At 42.6% G+C, this 14,664-nt stretch overlaps 1 protein-coding gene across 1 annotated transcript in view; it reads left to right on the forward strand.

Moving 5' to 3' along the window:
- EXT1 (exostosin glycosyltransferase 1) overlaps window positions 1-14,664 on the forward strand; it is a 237,649-nt gene that overhangs the window by 183,841 nt on the left and 39,144 nt on the right. Inside the window, exons 2-3 of the mRNA XM_044293494.1 lie at window positions 11,778-11,871; window positions 12,540-12,647. Coding sequence (XP_044149429.1) covers window positions 11,778-11,871; window positions 12,540-12,647 — 202 coding nt within the window. The remainder of the gene's footprint in view (window positions 1-11,777; window positions 11,872-12,539; window positions 12,648-14,664) is intronic.

Genomic DNA, 14,664 nt, shown 5'->3' on the forward strand with positions numbered 1-14,664 from the left:
TAGGGCCCTCCCAATATGTCGATCTTCAGTATCTTGCTCCAAAGGGTGGCTTCTAGAGGCCGATCTCAGTAAAGCAGTAGGTCGGCCAATTCTACCAGTGGAGCCTATGCCCAGATTAAAATGTGTTCCTCAGTGGAAGGATCCCGTTACCATTTGCGATCTACAGGGGTTTATGGCAGTAAGTGTTCGGTTTTCCTGCAGCGCCACCACAGGTAGGAATTAGGCATTGCACAGTTCTCGATAAAATCAATATGATAAATGGACTGCTAGGAGCCTTCCATCCACTATTTTCCAGCGCCGGCTTTTGCCATAAACAGCTGATCAGTGGGGGTGCCAGGTGTTGGATCCCTATCCTTCCGAACTTGAAGACCTACAATGAGGATAGGTTGCCAATATCCAAGTCAATCCAACCCCTTTAAATCCCACAAAAAATATTCTATATTTTATCAAACCAGCACAGCACCTGGTTCTGAATGCTCTTTATTTCATGTATTTAGAGATCTTAGATTTTTTTGAATACCTCAGTGGACTATCTGTATAGCGCCACCTGCAGTTTGTTCTTTACTCCGTTTCTCTGTCTTCTTCACTGAGGTGGTCGCACATGCTCTGTTCCATCTTTCAACTGCCACCAGCCATCCCGGGCAAGGGCATGCCAACTGAGTTGCCAGCTTGATTTAAATCTAGCAGAGCAGTGAATGGGAAGATCTCTGGATCCATGTGAGGTCCAGGGCTGGGTCTAGCTTTGTTAGAAAGAGAAGGTCATGTGCTTTATGGTGTCTGATTTTTAGATTTTACATAATATGGCTATTGGTACATTTATAGCTTTTTAATATTACTTTGTGAGTTTCTGTGCCCTATTTTTCCCAATCCCTGGGTGAACCTACATTATATGTGCTGTCATTTTTCCCACTCTCAGTAAGTCCGTATGTCTTACGTCTGTGCACTTACGGGAGCAAATGACTTCTCCATTAGTGATTGAAAGCTGCCCATTGACATTATTGATTTGTGTAGGAAGGCTGCAGCTTGTTAATTGGACCCCTTCCTTGCCCCAGGGATTGTGGACAACCGTAGAAGATACGGCCGCTGAGCTATTTCATCGGTGCAGATAGCAATGTCAATATAGCACCTATATATAACCACTGTATATAGGTGAACAGTCCACATTTATAGCCTTAAAGGGCTTATAAACCTTTTAAAAGATTTGGATTCTTCCAACAGCCTTTCAGCCTATAGCTGACAGGGCTTGCTGGCACCTGTAGTCCGTCGGCAGCTGTGGCTTTAAGGGTTGACTACTTCTCTGTGAAGGAAACCTGACTCTGAAATTCTGAGACGGTCTGAGCCATCTGTACTGTGGGAGAGGGAGACGAGAGGAACATCTGGTTGGAAATATAGCCGAAATATTTTGGCTCTCCTGAGTTAGCGCCTCAGCGGGAAAGCTTGCTGTGCACGCCCGAGATGGAGATGGAGGAGGAGGATTGTGCAAGGAATTCTGGTGCATGGGGTGGAACAAATGTCTTACTGACGAGGAGAATACGGTTCCTGCAGGACTCGCACAATGAGATCTGACGTTTTATAATCCAGCACTTTGTGACGCATACAGCGCCGTATACTGTGAGGAGGCATGGAGTGGAAGGCCATTGACGCACTACGTGGCCTTCTGGTCCGTGCCTCCGCACAGCAATAATATAGAACATGCCGACCCATTCAAGTTGAGTGGCTCTGCATCCGTCAGCAACGGCCACGCGGACGCTGCACGTGCATATGGGACTGAAATTTGCCGTCCCCAGTGCACGTCACAGATGTCAGTGGGACATCTTGATTGTTCCTTTGACCCAGTTTCTATCTAAAATAGCCAAGTTTTGCATTTATGCCAAGACTATTTCCTATCGTGTTAGAAAATCACTAAGGGGGTCATTTATCAAACTGGTGTAAAGTAGAACTGGCTTAGTTGCCCATAGCAACCAATCATATTCCTCCTTTCATTTTTGACAGCTCCTTTGGAAAATAAAAGGAGGAATCTGATTGGTTGCTATGGGCAACTAAGCCAGTTCTACTTTACACCACTTTGATAAATGAGCCCCTGAGTATTTTCCGGATATTCATTATTTTGAGTCATCAGAAGCCCTCATGATCTCCCCCTACAGCCCCCATCTCTATGCCCTGACCGTCGTATCAATCGGTAAAATGAGCCTTTAGCACGTAGTCCTCTAGATGTTCTGTCTGGAGGACCCGACACATCTGTTGTGTAACAGAAAAATGGTCTTTGTTGCCTGTAACAACCAATCGCGGCTCAATTTCCAAGCTGTAAGAAATGAAAGCTGCGCTGGGATTGGTTGCTATGGACACAAGACAGTTTTCAGAAATCCTCCCCCAGTGATTTGAATGATCACAGTGTAATGCTTTGTTTCCCCTGCGGGGGGCACTGTAGGGAAATCGGAATGCTTGTTGCCAGGTTACAGCGGTATAACCTGTGACCAATTTATTGTCAGAGGTTCCGTCTAATAAAAGTGGAAGTCTCCTTTAAGTTGGGCGGCATATTGATGTGGGTTGTGGCCTGCCAGTGACTGGTATATCTGTGGTGTCCTGTATTCGCTGCATCGGCTGCTTCTGTCTGTGCGGTTGGCGCTCTGCAGAAAACAGACTGTTGGTAATGTATATATTTTTTAATCCTAGTCCCAGGAGGGTGATTCTTTGAGAGAGACACAGCAGATAATAGAGTACTCTGGGAATACCCGTGTACCGCACAGGCTATTTTTGTGAGATGAGCTGTCACAGTGTTTTACCTTCCTCGCCAGTGTCTGTACCCCACTGCTCGCCCTGCCTGTCAGTCATTGTGCCCTGAAGGCCTATTTCACGCCCTCTTTTCCAGCCAACATGAAATTGCATTAGAAAACTCTGTGAATTCAAAGTCCCAGTACAGAAATAATGCATCAGTCAAACAGCGCAAGGTTTTAACCTCCATATTCGGGATGCGGATTTTGTTTTCCGAGCTCAGGACCGGCGCCAAAAAGCAAATATTCCCTTTTAATGTTCCTTAACTTGAGATAACTCTTCCTCAGAAGAAATCTGTTGGGGTCCTCCTGTCACCTTGTTGACTCCTCTGGATAGGTCATCAGTATCTGATCTGTGAGGGTCCGAGACCCCCCACCGATCAGTAGCACCGCAGCCATCTTTCAGCTTAGCATGTGACATCACGTTCATCGTTCACATGGCCTAGGCGCAGCTGAGCCCCATAGACGTGAATGGGGCTGAGCGCGATACCAAGCATAGCCACTATACAAAGTACGGCGCTGCTACTGCGCACAACGCTGATTGGCGGCGTCTCGGGTGTCAGACCCCGACTGATCAGATACTGATGACTTATCCTATTAATAAATCTTGGAAAACCACTTTAATGAGATGAGGACCTCTCGCCTCTCCTGACATGTCTTTTAGTAACTATGTGCATTTTCCATGTAATACAAATCCAGAAGGATCTATTCTTAGGACTATATGTTGTGCTGATCTTCTATTATTCCTGCAAGAAGTTTGGGGAGGGGGGTTCTGCAGAGTCTGTCACCGGCATCACTGATTGGATAGCTTCAGAGTGTGCAGGGACACCCTTCCCCCACTATTTAAACCCAGTCGTACCTTTACTTTTAAACTTCTAGCAGGAATAATAGAGGAATGGCACAATATACAGTGATAAAAAAATTAAATGCACCAGAATTTTCACATGAAATGCAATTATTTACTAAAACGGTCATGTCAGGAGAGGTGACATTTCCTTTTAAAGCCCCAGGATTCCTGGATGTATCGCCTTTATCTTAAAGGGGGCCCACCACGATTGCAGATGCCAACTTTGCGGCTGATAGATCGACATTAGATTATGTTCATCTCTACATCTTCCCAACCATTTTTTTTGCACCATGGTATCTGACCTGAAAAATGAGACATGTGGTCTTAGTCAAAGGTTTTGTATGGTTTTGTGTATGCAGCTCCTATTTAGTCCCATATGTCTCCATGGTTACAGACTACAAACAAAACCCTGTGTAGTCTGATCCTGTAGTCACACCGCCATGTGTCCCCTTACTTCTTGCTGACGTATAGTGGGGGTAGCCAGAAGTAAGGGACAGATAGGAGTATGGCTGCAGGATCAGACTACACAGGGTTTGTTTGTAGTCTGTAACCGTGGCGACACAAACTACTAAAGAGGAGCTTTCAGACCATTTGCAATGATGCTTTTTTAGTTTCGGATGCATTGGCGCAAAAAGAAGAAAAAAAATTGGTTGTGGAGACTGACGTAGACATAGCTCATGTGTTAGATTTTTGGACTTTGTTGTTTGGGGAGTCTGAATACAATGGTATTTTTTTTATACAATTTTATCCTAATACTTGGAGTCGCATCCCGGTATTTGAGCGTCCTTGTCTTTCGGCTTCGCAAGGCTCAAGAAATCTCTGGATTTGCATGGCATTCTTCATGCATGTAATTGTATCCGGTGCGGTTTGATATTTGAGCAGGTGATGAGTTTCTGACCATGTTAATCCTCATTACAATAAGTTCAGCCGGATCAGTTATCAATGCCTTGAGATCATACAATCAACACATTTCAGAAATAGCTCTGCGGTCAAGGAAACCTCGCTGGGTAGAAGAGCTGTGCAGGCAAAAAAAAAATAGCATGAGCCTTGCCGTAGCCTAGCATGAAGTGGCAGTGCGATTGATATGAATGGTGAGAAGTGAATGATTCCGCCTATAATCATGCTCAAGGGGGTAAGCTGGTGGAAGCTGTGCCTGGTCTTAATGAGACTCCGCTACGTTCGGCATACTAAGTTTCCATGTTCTTGTCAGACCTCTAGTGGTGGTTTGTGGAACTGCAATCATTTTTTTATTTTGCTTTACTCCAAGAAGTCCATTTTATATAATTTTCCTATACAATGCTATCTATTGTTCCTGTAGAATTTAGATACATACTAGCAATATTTCTTATATCCCGCTACATGGCTGTCACGTGTCCTGCCATTGTGAGATCCTAGGTTCAAAGCGAGAGTATACGTTATGAAATAAATCCATGGGGTAAGAGGAGCCCTGGTCCCCCCAACTTAGTATATTTATAAGGCCCTTTAATGGTCGGTATATTAATGGCCACCTAGAATGATATATATTATACCCCCGGGCTCCATCTGACATGAGACAGAATGCTTGTGTTTCTGCTCTGTCTGTCAAGCCATGGGATTTATCAGGGAGATCTCGTTTGAGGATGACAAATCTGACCCTTTCCTTAATAAATGATTGAAACGCGCTGTTCTGCCAGTAAAGCTTGATAAATAATGGATTGGTTTACACGGAGACTTAGCACATGCGAGCGTACGGCGCGGAGCTGTGAAGGGACTGTCTTTGCTTAAGAAGAAAAATACATTTTTTTTTTTCTTCTTTTGCAGCAATTGACTCATTCATTATTGGATTCCTATAGATCACTGCTTGCCCATTACCTTCAATGGTGAGAGATTGAAGGGAGTTCCAGTTTTAGGTTACTAAAGCTTTATCATCACTTTTCTGATTTACTTTTGGGGGAGATGGCCACGCTTGTCCATGAGTTGTCTGGTTTTGCAGCTCCGCTCCATTGAAGTGAATTGGGCTGAGCTGCAATACCACATGTGGACAGGTGAGGCGCTGTGTTTGGGAGACAGCGGACATGTTTTTCTAGCATTGGACAACGTATTGTGTAGTGGTACTAGTGAGACATTGTGTACCAACTCTATTTGATTTCTTTATGTATGGAGCTGTTATTTGGTCACTATCTGTTGGTATTATTTGAGCACTATATATGGTGGTATTTAGGATTAGACACTAGTATGTGATTTATGCCATGTGTGGTGGTGGTAGCATTGTAGTTTGACCAACGTAGGGCGCGAATATTTAGGCACTAGTCTCTGTGAGGTTATTTGTTCACTGTACAGTATATGAAGGTTGGTGGCCCCAAAAGAATGTATTGTATTGGGCACCACCCAACGTAAAATTGGCAGTGGGTATAATTTTGTATGCTTTGCTCTGTATTTGTATGGGCCAAGTCATACTGGCACAGTCACTGGCCCTCTGAGATGTTATGTATGCCCAGTTGATGGAGTTTCATTTTTTTTTCAACCAGGACCTGGTTCATGTGGTAGAGACACCCTAATCCTCCATCTGTTTGGACCATACCATACCCATGGGCAAAGTTCTCCACTGTTAGACACATCTCCTGTCTTGATTGAATTGGGGAACTAGAGGGCCCCATTTGAGACCAGATACCTGGAATGTCCATGTCTAGACCTCCTTGGCTATACAACTCTATTTGAGAGATGTCTTCCAGAATCTGGACCTTTAAAGCCAATATACTCAGCCTAGCTGAAGGCTTTTAAACGGCCCAGTGATGTATTTTTGTAGATAATTCTAATCCCTCTTAATATTCTAAGCCTGAATACATTTTTATCAAATTGCCAAGTCATTTTTTTTCCTTAAGTTTTCAGAACTTCAATTTGCATTTTAAGCATGGAAGCAGAACAAGTATTGAAGAACCAGCTCTTTTTATTCTTACATTTGCAGAGAAGATACGAGTCCTTTCATCGATGACCCCTCTCGATATAGACGATGTATTGGAGACAAAAGACTGGTTTTCTGAAGCAGGAAGGGGTGGAATCTTCCACTCGCTTCCCTTAAGCAACCTTTAATTCTTTCGGCTTATTTCAAGGTCGGCAAATACCATTATGGAGGAGCATAAAAATTTCCGCAGAAAGGAGGCAGTATGTTTGATTTATGGAATAATTATCTAGCTTTAGCTCAGTCTTTGCTGGAAAATTACATCCATTTTTTTATGGGACCGTGAGGTATTATCTCCAGGAAAATGATCATTAAACACCTGTGAAATCAATTAGCCCTTTGAGCAGTGAGAAAAATGATATTTCGAATGATATTTTGTCACTTGCAAAACTTTTTGTGTATTTGTGTTTTTAGAATAACACTGTAAGAGGAATGGCTTCCTGTACATCTGTGATAGTTGACCACGGTGACTGATATTTATGGTAGCGCTAGGGGAGTCATTTTACTTTGTGCCATGGATTATAAAACATCTGTTTCATTAAAATGCATGCCAACTGTTTATATCAACAAGGTTGTTCATGTCTGGTATTTCTAAACTAAAGGTTGATGATGAAATTATCAATATGGCTACCTGTGTTGTCTGAGGAACAGATGATCTACCTGTACTTGAGTGTTTTACCCAATTTACCTGTGGGGTTGTGTCCTTTAAAATGAGTTGTCTCTGTATAGACCATCAAAAGGAGTGTTGTCCGTCCATTGGTCCTCAAAGAGGGTTGTCTTATAATTGGCCTTGACAAAAGTTTTGTGGACATAGGTCAATGATGCAGGTAGTCTGGGCATTGGCCCTCAACAAAGGTTGTCTGGGTACTGGTCTACAATAAAGGATTCTGGGTCTTGGCCTTTTATAAAGGTTGTCTGTACATTGGTCTTCAAGGAGGGTTGTCTTGGCCATAGGTCTTCAAGGTGGGTTGTCTTAGCATGGGCCTCGACGAAAGTTGTAAGGGCATTGATCCACATTCAAGGTTGTCTTGGTACTGGTCTATAACAAGGGAATCTAGGCCTTGGTCCTCAGTGAAGATTAAGGACATCGGTTTTTAAGGAGGGTGACCTTGACCATTGGTCCTCAAGATGGATTGTTTGAGGCATAGATTCTTATCACAAAGAAGTCTCTACACATGCATCACTTCCTTAGATGGACCTATGTGCTACACACAAATTATTAGGTCCTTAGGTTGTTCTGTTGACTGTCTAGTAGTCTGCATGTATGAGACTTGCAAATCTCCATAGCAAGTATTGGAGCAAGTCAAGTATTACTGCGTAACCAGGCAGATATGACATAAGTACTCTAGATAAACTGGGTGATAATCTTTGTGGGATCTCTGTTTGCTGCCATCTTGACATGGGGACAGTTCAATGGCCCATCTGGAGAAGAAACCTGCCATGAGATCATTCAGGTACCTTCTTAATGAAACTCTAGATGAGAAGGTGTTTTGTGAATGTTTCTGCCGTAAATAATATGGAAATGTTCTTCATCATGGGAAATCTGTTCTATCTAATGAGCTTAGTACTCATACGCCTTCTAGTCTTGCATCAGGATTTATTGAAAAACCTTGGCAGAGCCCTTGGCCCTGAACCTGGATGCATTTAGTCATTTTGAGGATATGATCTAGCACACGACAATCCACATATAATTCCTTCTATATTAGCCGTTCACTTTGCACCCTGCTGGTCTCGTCTGATATGCAGCAGGCCGTGGTCACTGTTCCAATCAGGTCTCTTAGTTCTCACATCCCTAGTCTGTTCTGATTGCTGTTCATTAAGGATAACAAGGTCGTTTTCAAGGCATTTGTTTCACATCTATTTTAGTACATGACTTTCTTTTGCACATACAAACCGAGGTTGAAAACGGCACTGACGAGATCGCTACCTGCCTTATTTGATTAATAATTAAATTAATCTATTTTGTCAATTCCAATTATTCGTCAGTCATCAAAAGTATGTAGGTTTAGGATTAGGAATCTTATCATTTGTTACATAGATTTTTCATTTTTTTTTTTGGTGGGATTGAGGATAGCAATGTACATGCCCAAAGAGTTTGATATTTAGGGTCAAATAGGTGGAATGTGAGGACTAAGACCTCCAGACAGTACATCCACATGAGACAGGTCCACTTTGGATGTTCCGCATTAGGAAATTTGCATCACCGCAGGTCAATTTGTGTGCGTATTCCATTGCAGAAATGTTCCTTGAGATTTTCTACCATGGAGCTGAACTGCGATACCAGACCGAACCTGTGGACAGGTGTGTTGGTGTTTCTGGAAGAAAGTAGCCATATATTTTGAATCCTCTACAAATATGAAGTTCTTCGTAGAGCAGGCCTGGCAGGGGTAGACTGATGACCTCTTGTACGGTCATCTTGATGTAGGTTATCTGTTCTGTATCTGATGCTTGTATTCTTTTTAAAATTTTGATAAGGAAAGGCAAGGACAGATGACTAAGACTGGCAAAATAACAGAGATGGATTGTGGATTAACACTAGCATAGAGCAAGCAACGACTCCCATGGTGCCTTGGTTCGTTTCCCACCTCTTAAGTGCAGTGACTTAGGCGGATGGCTCTAGTAGGAATGCATGCGGTGGCTGATTAGACACTGCAGGGTCTCTGCAGACAGCCTCTGTTACCGAGGATAACGTCAAAAGCAGAGTCTCGAGCAGCCGCTTAATCCTTACATTGATTGACAAGGTCGGCACATCAGTGCAGAAATTACAGGAGAACCATTTTCAGCTGGATATTCTTTGAGGGAAACCAGACAGGCAACGCTCAGCCTCCGGGAGAAGGGTTAAAGCAACATGCACCAGGCACATTTTCTAAAAGCCGGTGGTGAATCCTTTCATGCAAATTCCCAGTAAAAAGTGCATTTTGTTGTTCTCCATACGAATTTACGAATGTTTGATGTTTTTTTTTTTTTTAAGATGTTTTCTTGTTATGTCTGCTCCAGGTATAAGCAGGTTTACGTGGACACTGCTGCATTAAACATGTTCTCTTCCATTAATCTGATGGCGACGTCCTAATCCGCTTTTCACATTTTTTTTTTTGTATTTATACTTTTTTGTATTAATGGTAATGTTATCTGTAAAGGAGACAATCATGTTTTTTACATGCTGAGAGGTCTCGGAAATACAGTTCGACATAAAAATGAAAATCAGGCTGGAGGATTTTCAGGACAGACTTTGGTTTTTAGTTATTATTCTCTTAGCTTGATGTCATGAATTGAAAGCAAAAACACGATTTTCAGATTAGCGACTGTTCCCTTAGGTCTTCATATCTAGTAGGCCCCATAACACGATCCAAGTCATCTGTGATGATGTCCTTCATCTTTTTAACGCAGTTGAATTCTTTTTTAAGAATTTGATGTATTGGCCATTTATGGTAACATGTCATGTCCAACCTTGGCACTTGGTGTTACCAGCTTAGGGTATTTTTACACTTGCGTTGTTGGATTCCGGCCGGCAGTTCCGTCGTAGAAATTTTCCCTCTAAGTTTCATAGGAGAGAATTTTAATTGTGAAGTGATTGATTACGGATTCTGTCTACATAGCACATATAATTCCTGTGAACCATGTGTGTAGGCATTATTGGTTTCTGACAATTAGAGCTCCTCACCATCGTTAATTGTACCTTTCAACCGTCACACATCTCATTATCTTTCTGCCGATTGTAGACGAGCATGGCTTTGGCAGTAAATTGAAGCTTCAGATACTGATTAGCATGGGAGATGTATTCAGCGTTCGCGAATATGCAGATACGTTTTCATGACAAGCCCAATAAGATCGGACATCTGCTAAGGGTTGTGCTCATCATTCGGAATATGGACGTTGAGCTTTCTTAACCCTGGTGTGAATTTTTGGAGTGAATGGTGTTTGCATTTTTGTCTTTTAGTCGTATAGCGTTATTTTAGGCATTTTGTTTTTCTTCTCTCCACTGCAAATTAACTGTGCATGCTTGTTTAAGCAAATGATCCTTTTGCAAATTGTGTCTTTCCGCAGTCATAGGCTGAAGATTGTCTGACACCTATGTATGTAAAAATAGGCTGCGTCTGCTCTAAAAATTACTCTGGCTAGCGGAACAAAAATGTGATGCCTGCAGGATGCGAATAAATTAGCCTATTAGAAATTCTGAAATTTTACCGTTGTCTTTTTATTGTCAGCGAGCACCTGTCTTAGTTTTGCGGGTGGTTCAGGAGAGGAGCGCAGCAGGTTGGCTTCCAATGACTGTTTTTGAGGCTTCAAAAAGGTTTCTGGGACTTTGCCGCAATTTCTTCTAAAAAAATATCCCAATTCAGTGTGAATTTTCAGTTTCCAAGATGGTTATGGCCTTAGTATGTGGTGTACGAAGATATTATTGAAGTTGCCTCAGTTCATTCTCATGGATCTCGAAAGCCAAGAGTTGGAGAGACATGATGGACAAATTTATATAGTTTGAGACCTTCAAAAGTTGGTGATGCTTTGAATTTAATAACGTGACAGGGCTCTGGCAACACAGACATTTTTTTTTAAGTTGAGTGGTTGTCACCCATCATAAACTATATGGATTGTTTTTATCTTATTTTTTTCTAATGGAGGGCAGAGTCTCAAGATGTTCTACACACCACAACGTCCATATAGACCACGATACAGGAGCTGACCGTAGATGTTTTTAGTAGCTGAAATGAAGGAATTTTAGGCCTCTTGCACACAAATGCGAGCGCCCTGTGGCCTGCAATGCATGAACACCCACTGTGGGGCAGCTGCAGCGGTTCGCGGACCCATTCACTTTAATGGGTCTGCGATACGCCCGTTCCGCAAAAAGATAGGACATGTTCTATCTTTTTGCGGAACGGAAGTACGGGAAGAAACCCCACGGAAGCACTCCGTAGGGTTCCGTTCCGTGCTTCCATTCCGCCTCTCCGGATTTGCGGACCCATTCAAGTGAATGAGTCCGCATCCGTGATGCAGAATGCCCACGGAACGGCGCCCGAGCATTGCAGATCTGCAATACGGCAACGTTCATGTGAAAGAGGCCTTACTCTTAAACCCTGTCATGACATCCCCTACTGCCCATACAGCTTTTTATGATTATTTTCGGAAAATTTAGAAATTTCCATCTTGTACTTTTTATACATATGTAAATATATGCAAATAAATGGTTCCTATGTTAACTTTTTTCTTTTTCTCTTGCCTTTAGGTATGATTATCGTGAAATGCTGCACAATGCCACTTTCTGTCTCGTCCCCCGTGGCCGCAGGCTTGGTTCCTTCAGATTTTTGGAGGCTCTCCAGGTAAGTAATTTCTAGTCTGTAAAATATTTCTGTAATTGCCCTTTAGTTGTCTAGGTTTTGTTCTATATACTTCTGCTCTACCTGGTTAAAGGGGAACAGTTTTGTGTAGGATACCCTGTACATTTTAAAGGGCCTGTCTTGCTGACTAAATTTTTTTTTTTAAACGGGTCAAAGTGACTTAAAGATTGCAGTTTTCCTGACGATCCTGTTGGGACACTTCTTAGGTCCCCCACCAGTCTCATTCACACAACCGTATTTTTGGTCTGCATCTGATCCACATTTTTTGCGGATAGGATGCAGATCCATACATTTTAGTGGTTCCACAAAAGCTGCGGACAGCACACCATGTGCTGTCCGCAACTGTATATCCATTCCATAGCCCCGCAAAAAGAAAATAGAACATGTCCTATTGTCCATTTTGTGGACAACAATGGGCATTTTTGCGATGAATCCACAAAAAAACGGATACAACACAGATGTCACAAGGACGTCATCCGTGTTTTTTTGCAGACCGCCAAAATATATACGGTCGTGTGAATGCGCCCTAAGGAGGTGACATCATAGGGGATTTTCGGGGTTAGTAATACGATGTGTATGATTTTCACTTGTCCATGGCATGAATGAAGACGTGCAGTATTGCATAAAGCTCTCAATGACCTCGTCCACAGGCTGCCTGTGTTCCAGTAATGCTGAGTAACGGCTGGGAGTTACCATTCTCGGAAGTGATTGATTGGAACCAAGCTGCAGTTATTGGGGACGAGAGATTGTTATTACAGGTAAGGGCATGATCAAGCGGGATTTCGGTCGCCAGCCCCATCATATGTTTTCCATAGGAGTAAAAAGTGCTCTTGGATTTACCTGATGTCATTCATTAAATGGAATGCATTTCAACTGTACCCATATACCTAAATGGGTCTGAATACTTAAGAAATTCCATGTAACTAAAAATATTCTATAGCCACTGAGTTATTCACTAAAATACATCTGCATAGCGCCACCTGCTGTTTGTTTTTCTCTCATTTCTTTGACCTGCTCACTGAGATGGCCGCACATGCTCAGTTTCATCCTTCGACTGCCTCCTGAGCTGTGATAGGCAGAGCATGGACACGCCCCCTGAGCGGCAGCTGAGAAGACACTCCCCCTGAGCTGTCAGCTTGATTTAAATCTAGCCAAGCAATGAATGGGGAGATATCTGGATCCATGTGAGATACAGGGCTTGTTCTGGCTTTGTTAGAAAGAGATTGTCATGGACTATATGATGTCTGATTTTCATTTTTTTACATTTATTATGGGATAACCCCTTTAAAGGGGAACTTCACTCTTGAACTCTTTGTGATGACTCTACACGTAACACTGTGTAAATCTGTAAATGCATTCTTTTATCTTGTCCTTCTTCTCTGTTTATGCCTAAAGATAAATTTAGATTTCCACTTGATTTCTTGTTACCAGGGCAGTTGTGTGTGAAGGTAGCCTTAAAGGGATTATTCCATGATTAATGTAAAAAGTGAAAAATCTAATATCAGTCATGACGGTCTCCTTCTAACAAAGCTAGAACCAGCCCTGTACCTCATATGGATACAGAGATCTCCCCAGTCATTGCTCCAATTGCTCTGCTACATTTATTTCAAGCTGTCAGCTTAGGGGTGTGCACTTTCTCATGGGGCGTGTCCTTTCTACTGCAGCTAGTGGCATTTAAAGGATGGAACTGAGCATGTGCTTTCATCTCAACGAGTAGGGAAGAAAAATGAGAAAAAGAGCAAACGGCAAGTGGAGCTAAACAGATCTAATTGAATAACTGTGGCTATACAAAATTTTCATTTACATGCAATTACGAAAGTATTCAGGTGCTGGTTTGAAAAATTTAGAATATTTTTTGTGGGACAACCCGTTTAAGTAAGTGCTCAGTGGTTACACGTCTAACACTGGCAGGGAGAAATATTCATGCTGGCCGCCCCCTTTCTGGCTTGATGGTAAAAAAAAAAAATCACCATCTCATCCTCGGGGCCCGTGTTAATAGATAACATTATGGCTCCCTGCAGCCTTTACTGTAGGGGACACGATCTGTCACCACTAGAGGGAGCAGTAAGCTTCTGTACTCCCTCTAGTGGTGGCTGCAGGAATTTGTCGTGTTATCTTTTAAATATGTTTGTACAGGGAATTCGGAGCTCTGGCTGCTATAAAGATATAGGAAGAAATTAATTTGAATATTCACCCTAAGGCCTCATGCACATGGCCGTTGTTTTGGTCCGCATCCGAGCCGCAGTTTTGGCAGCTCGGATGCGGACCCATTTTACTTCAATGCTAAAGATGCGGACAGCACACGCACACGTTCCGTAGCCCCGCAAAAAAAATATAACATGCGGACAAGTATAGGCATTTCTACAATGGGTCACCTGTTCCGTTCCGCAAATTGAGGAAGGCACACGGGCGGCTTCCCTGTTTTGCGGACCGCAAAACAACACAACGGTCGTGTGCATGAGGCCTAAAACTAAATGATAAAATGTGTACCTTCACTTTTAAAATCCTTTTGTCACTGCTTACAGACTTGCTGTTGGTAATATGACTCTGTATTCTAAGCAGTGGACTATTCTAATCAATGGAGGTTTGTCTTGTATTTAGGAAATCTCCAGTCAGTTCCAGTGGATTTTAAAGGGGTTTTCTCAGACTGTAATATTGATGACCTATTCTTGGGATAAGTCAGTGGGGGGTCCAACTCCCTAACGATCATGTGATTGAACGGGCCACTGCCCTCTGGAGCAGCACAACTCTAGATAGTGGTCATGAATGGTACTG

Source organism: Bufo gargarizans, chromosome 5, assembly GCF_014858855.1.
Source record: "Bufo gargarizans isolate SCDJY-AF-19 chromosome 5, ASM1485885v1, whole genome shotgun sequence".
NCBI lineage: Eukaryota > Metazoa > Chordata > Amphibia > Anura > Bufonidae > Bufo > Bufo gargarizans.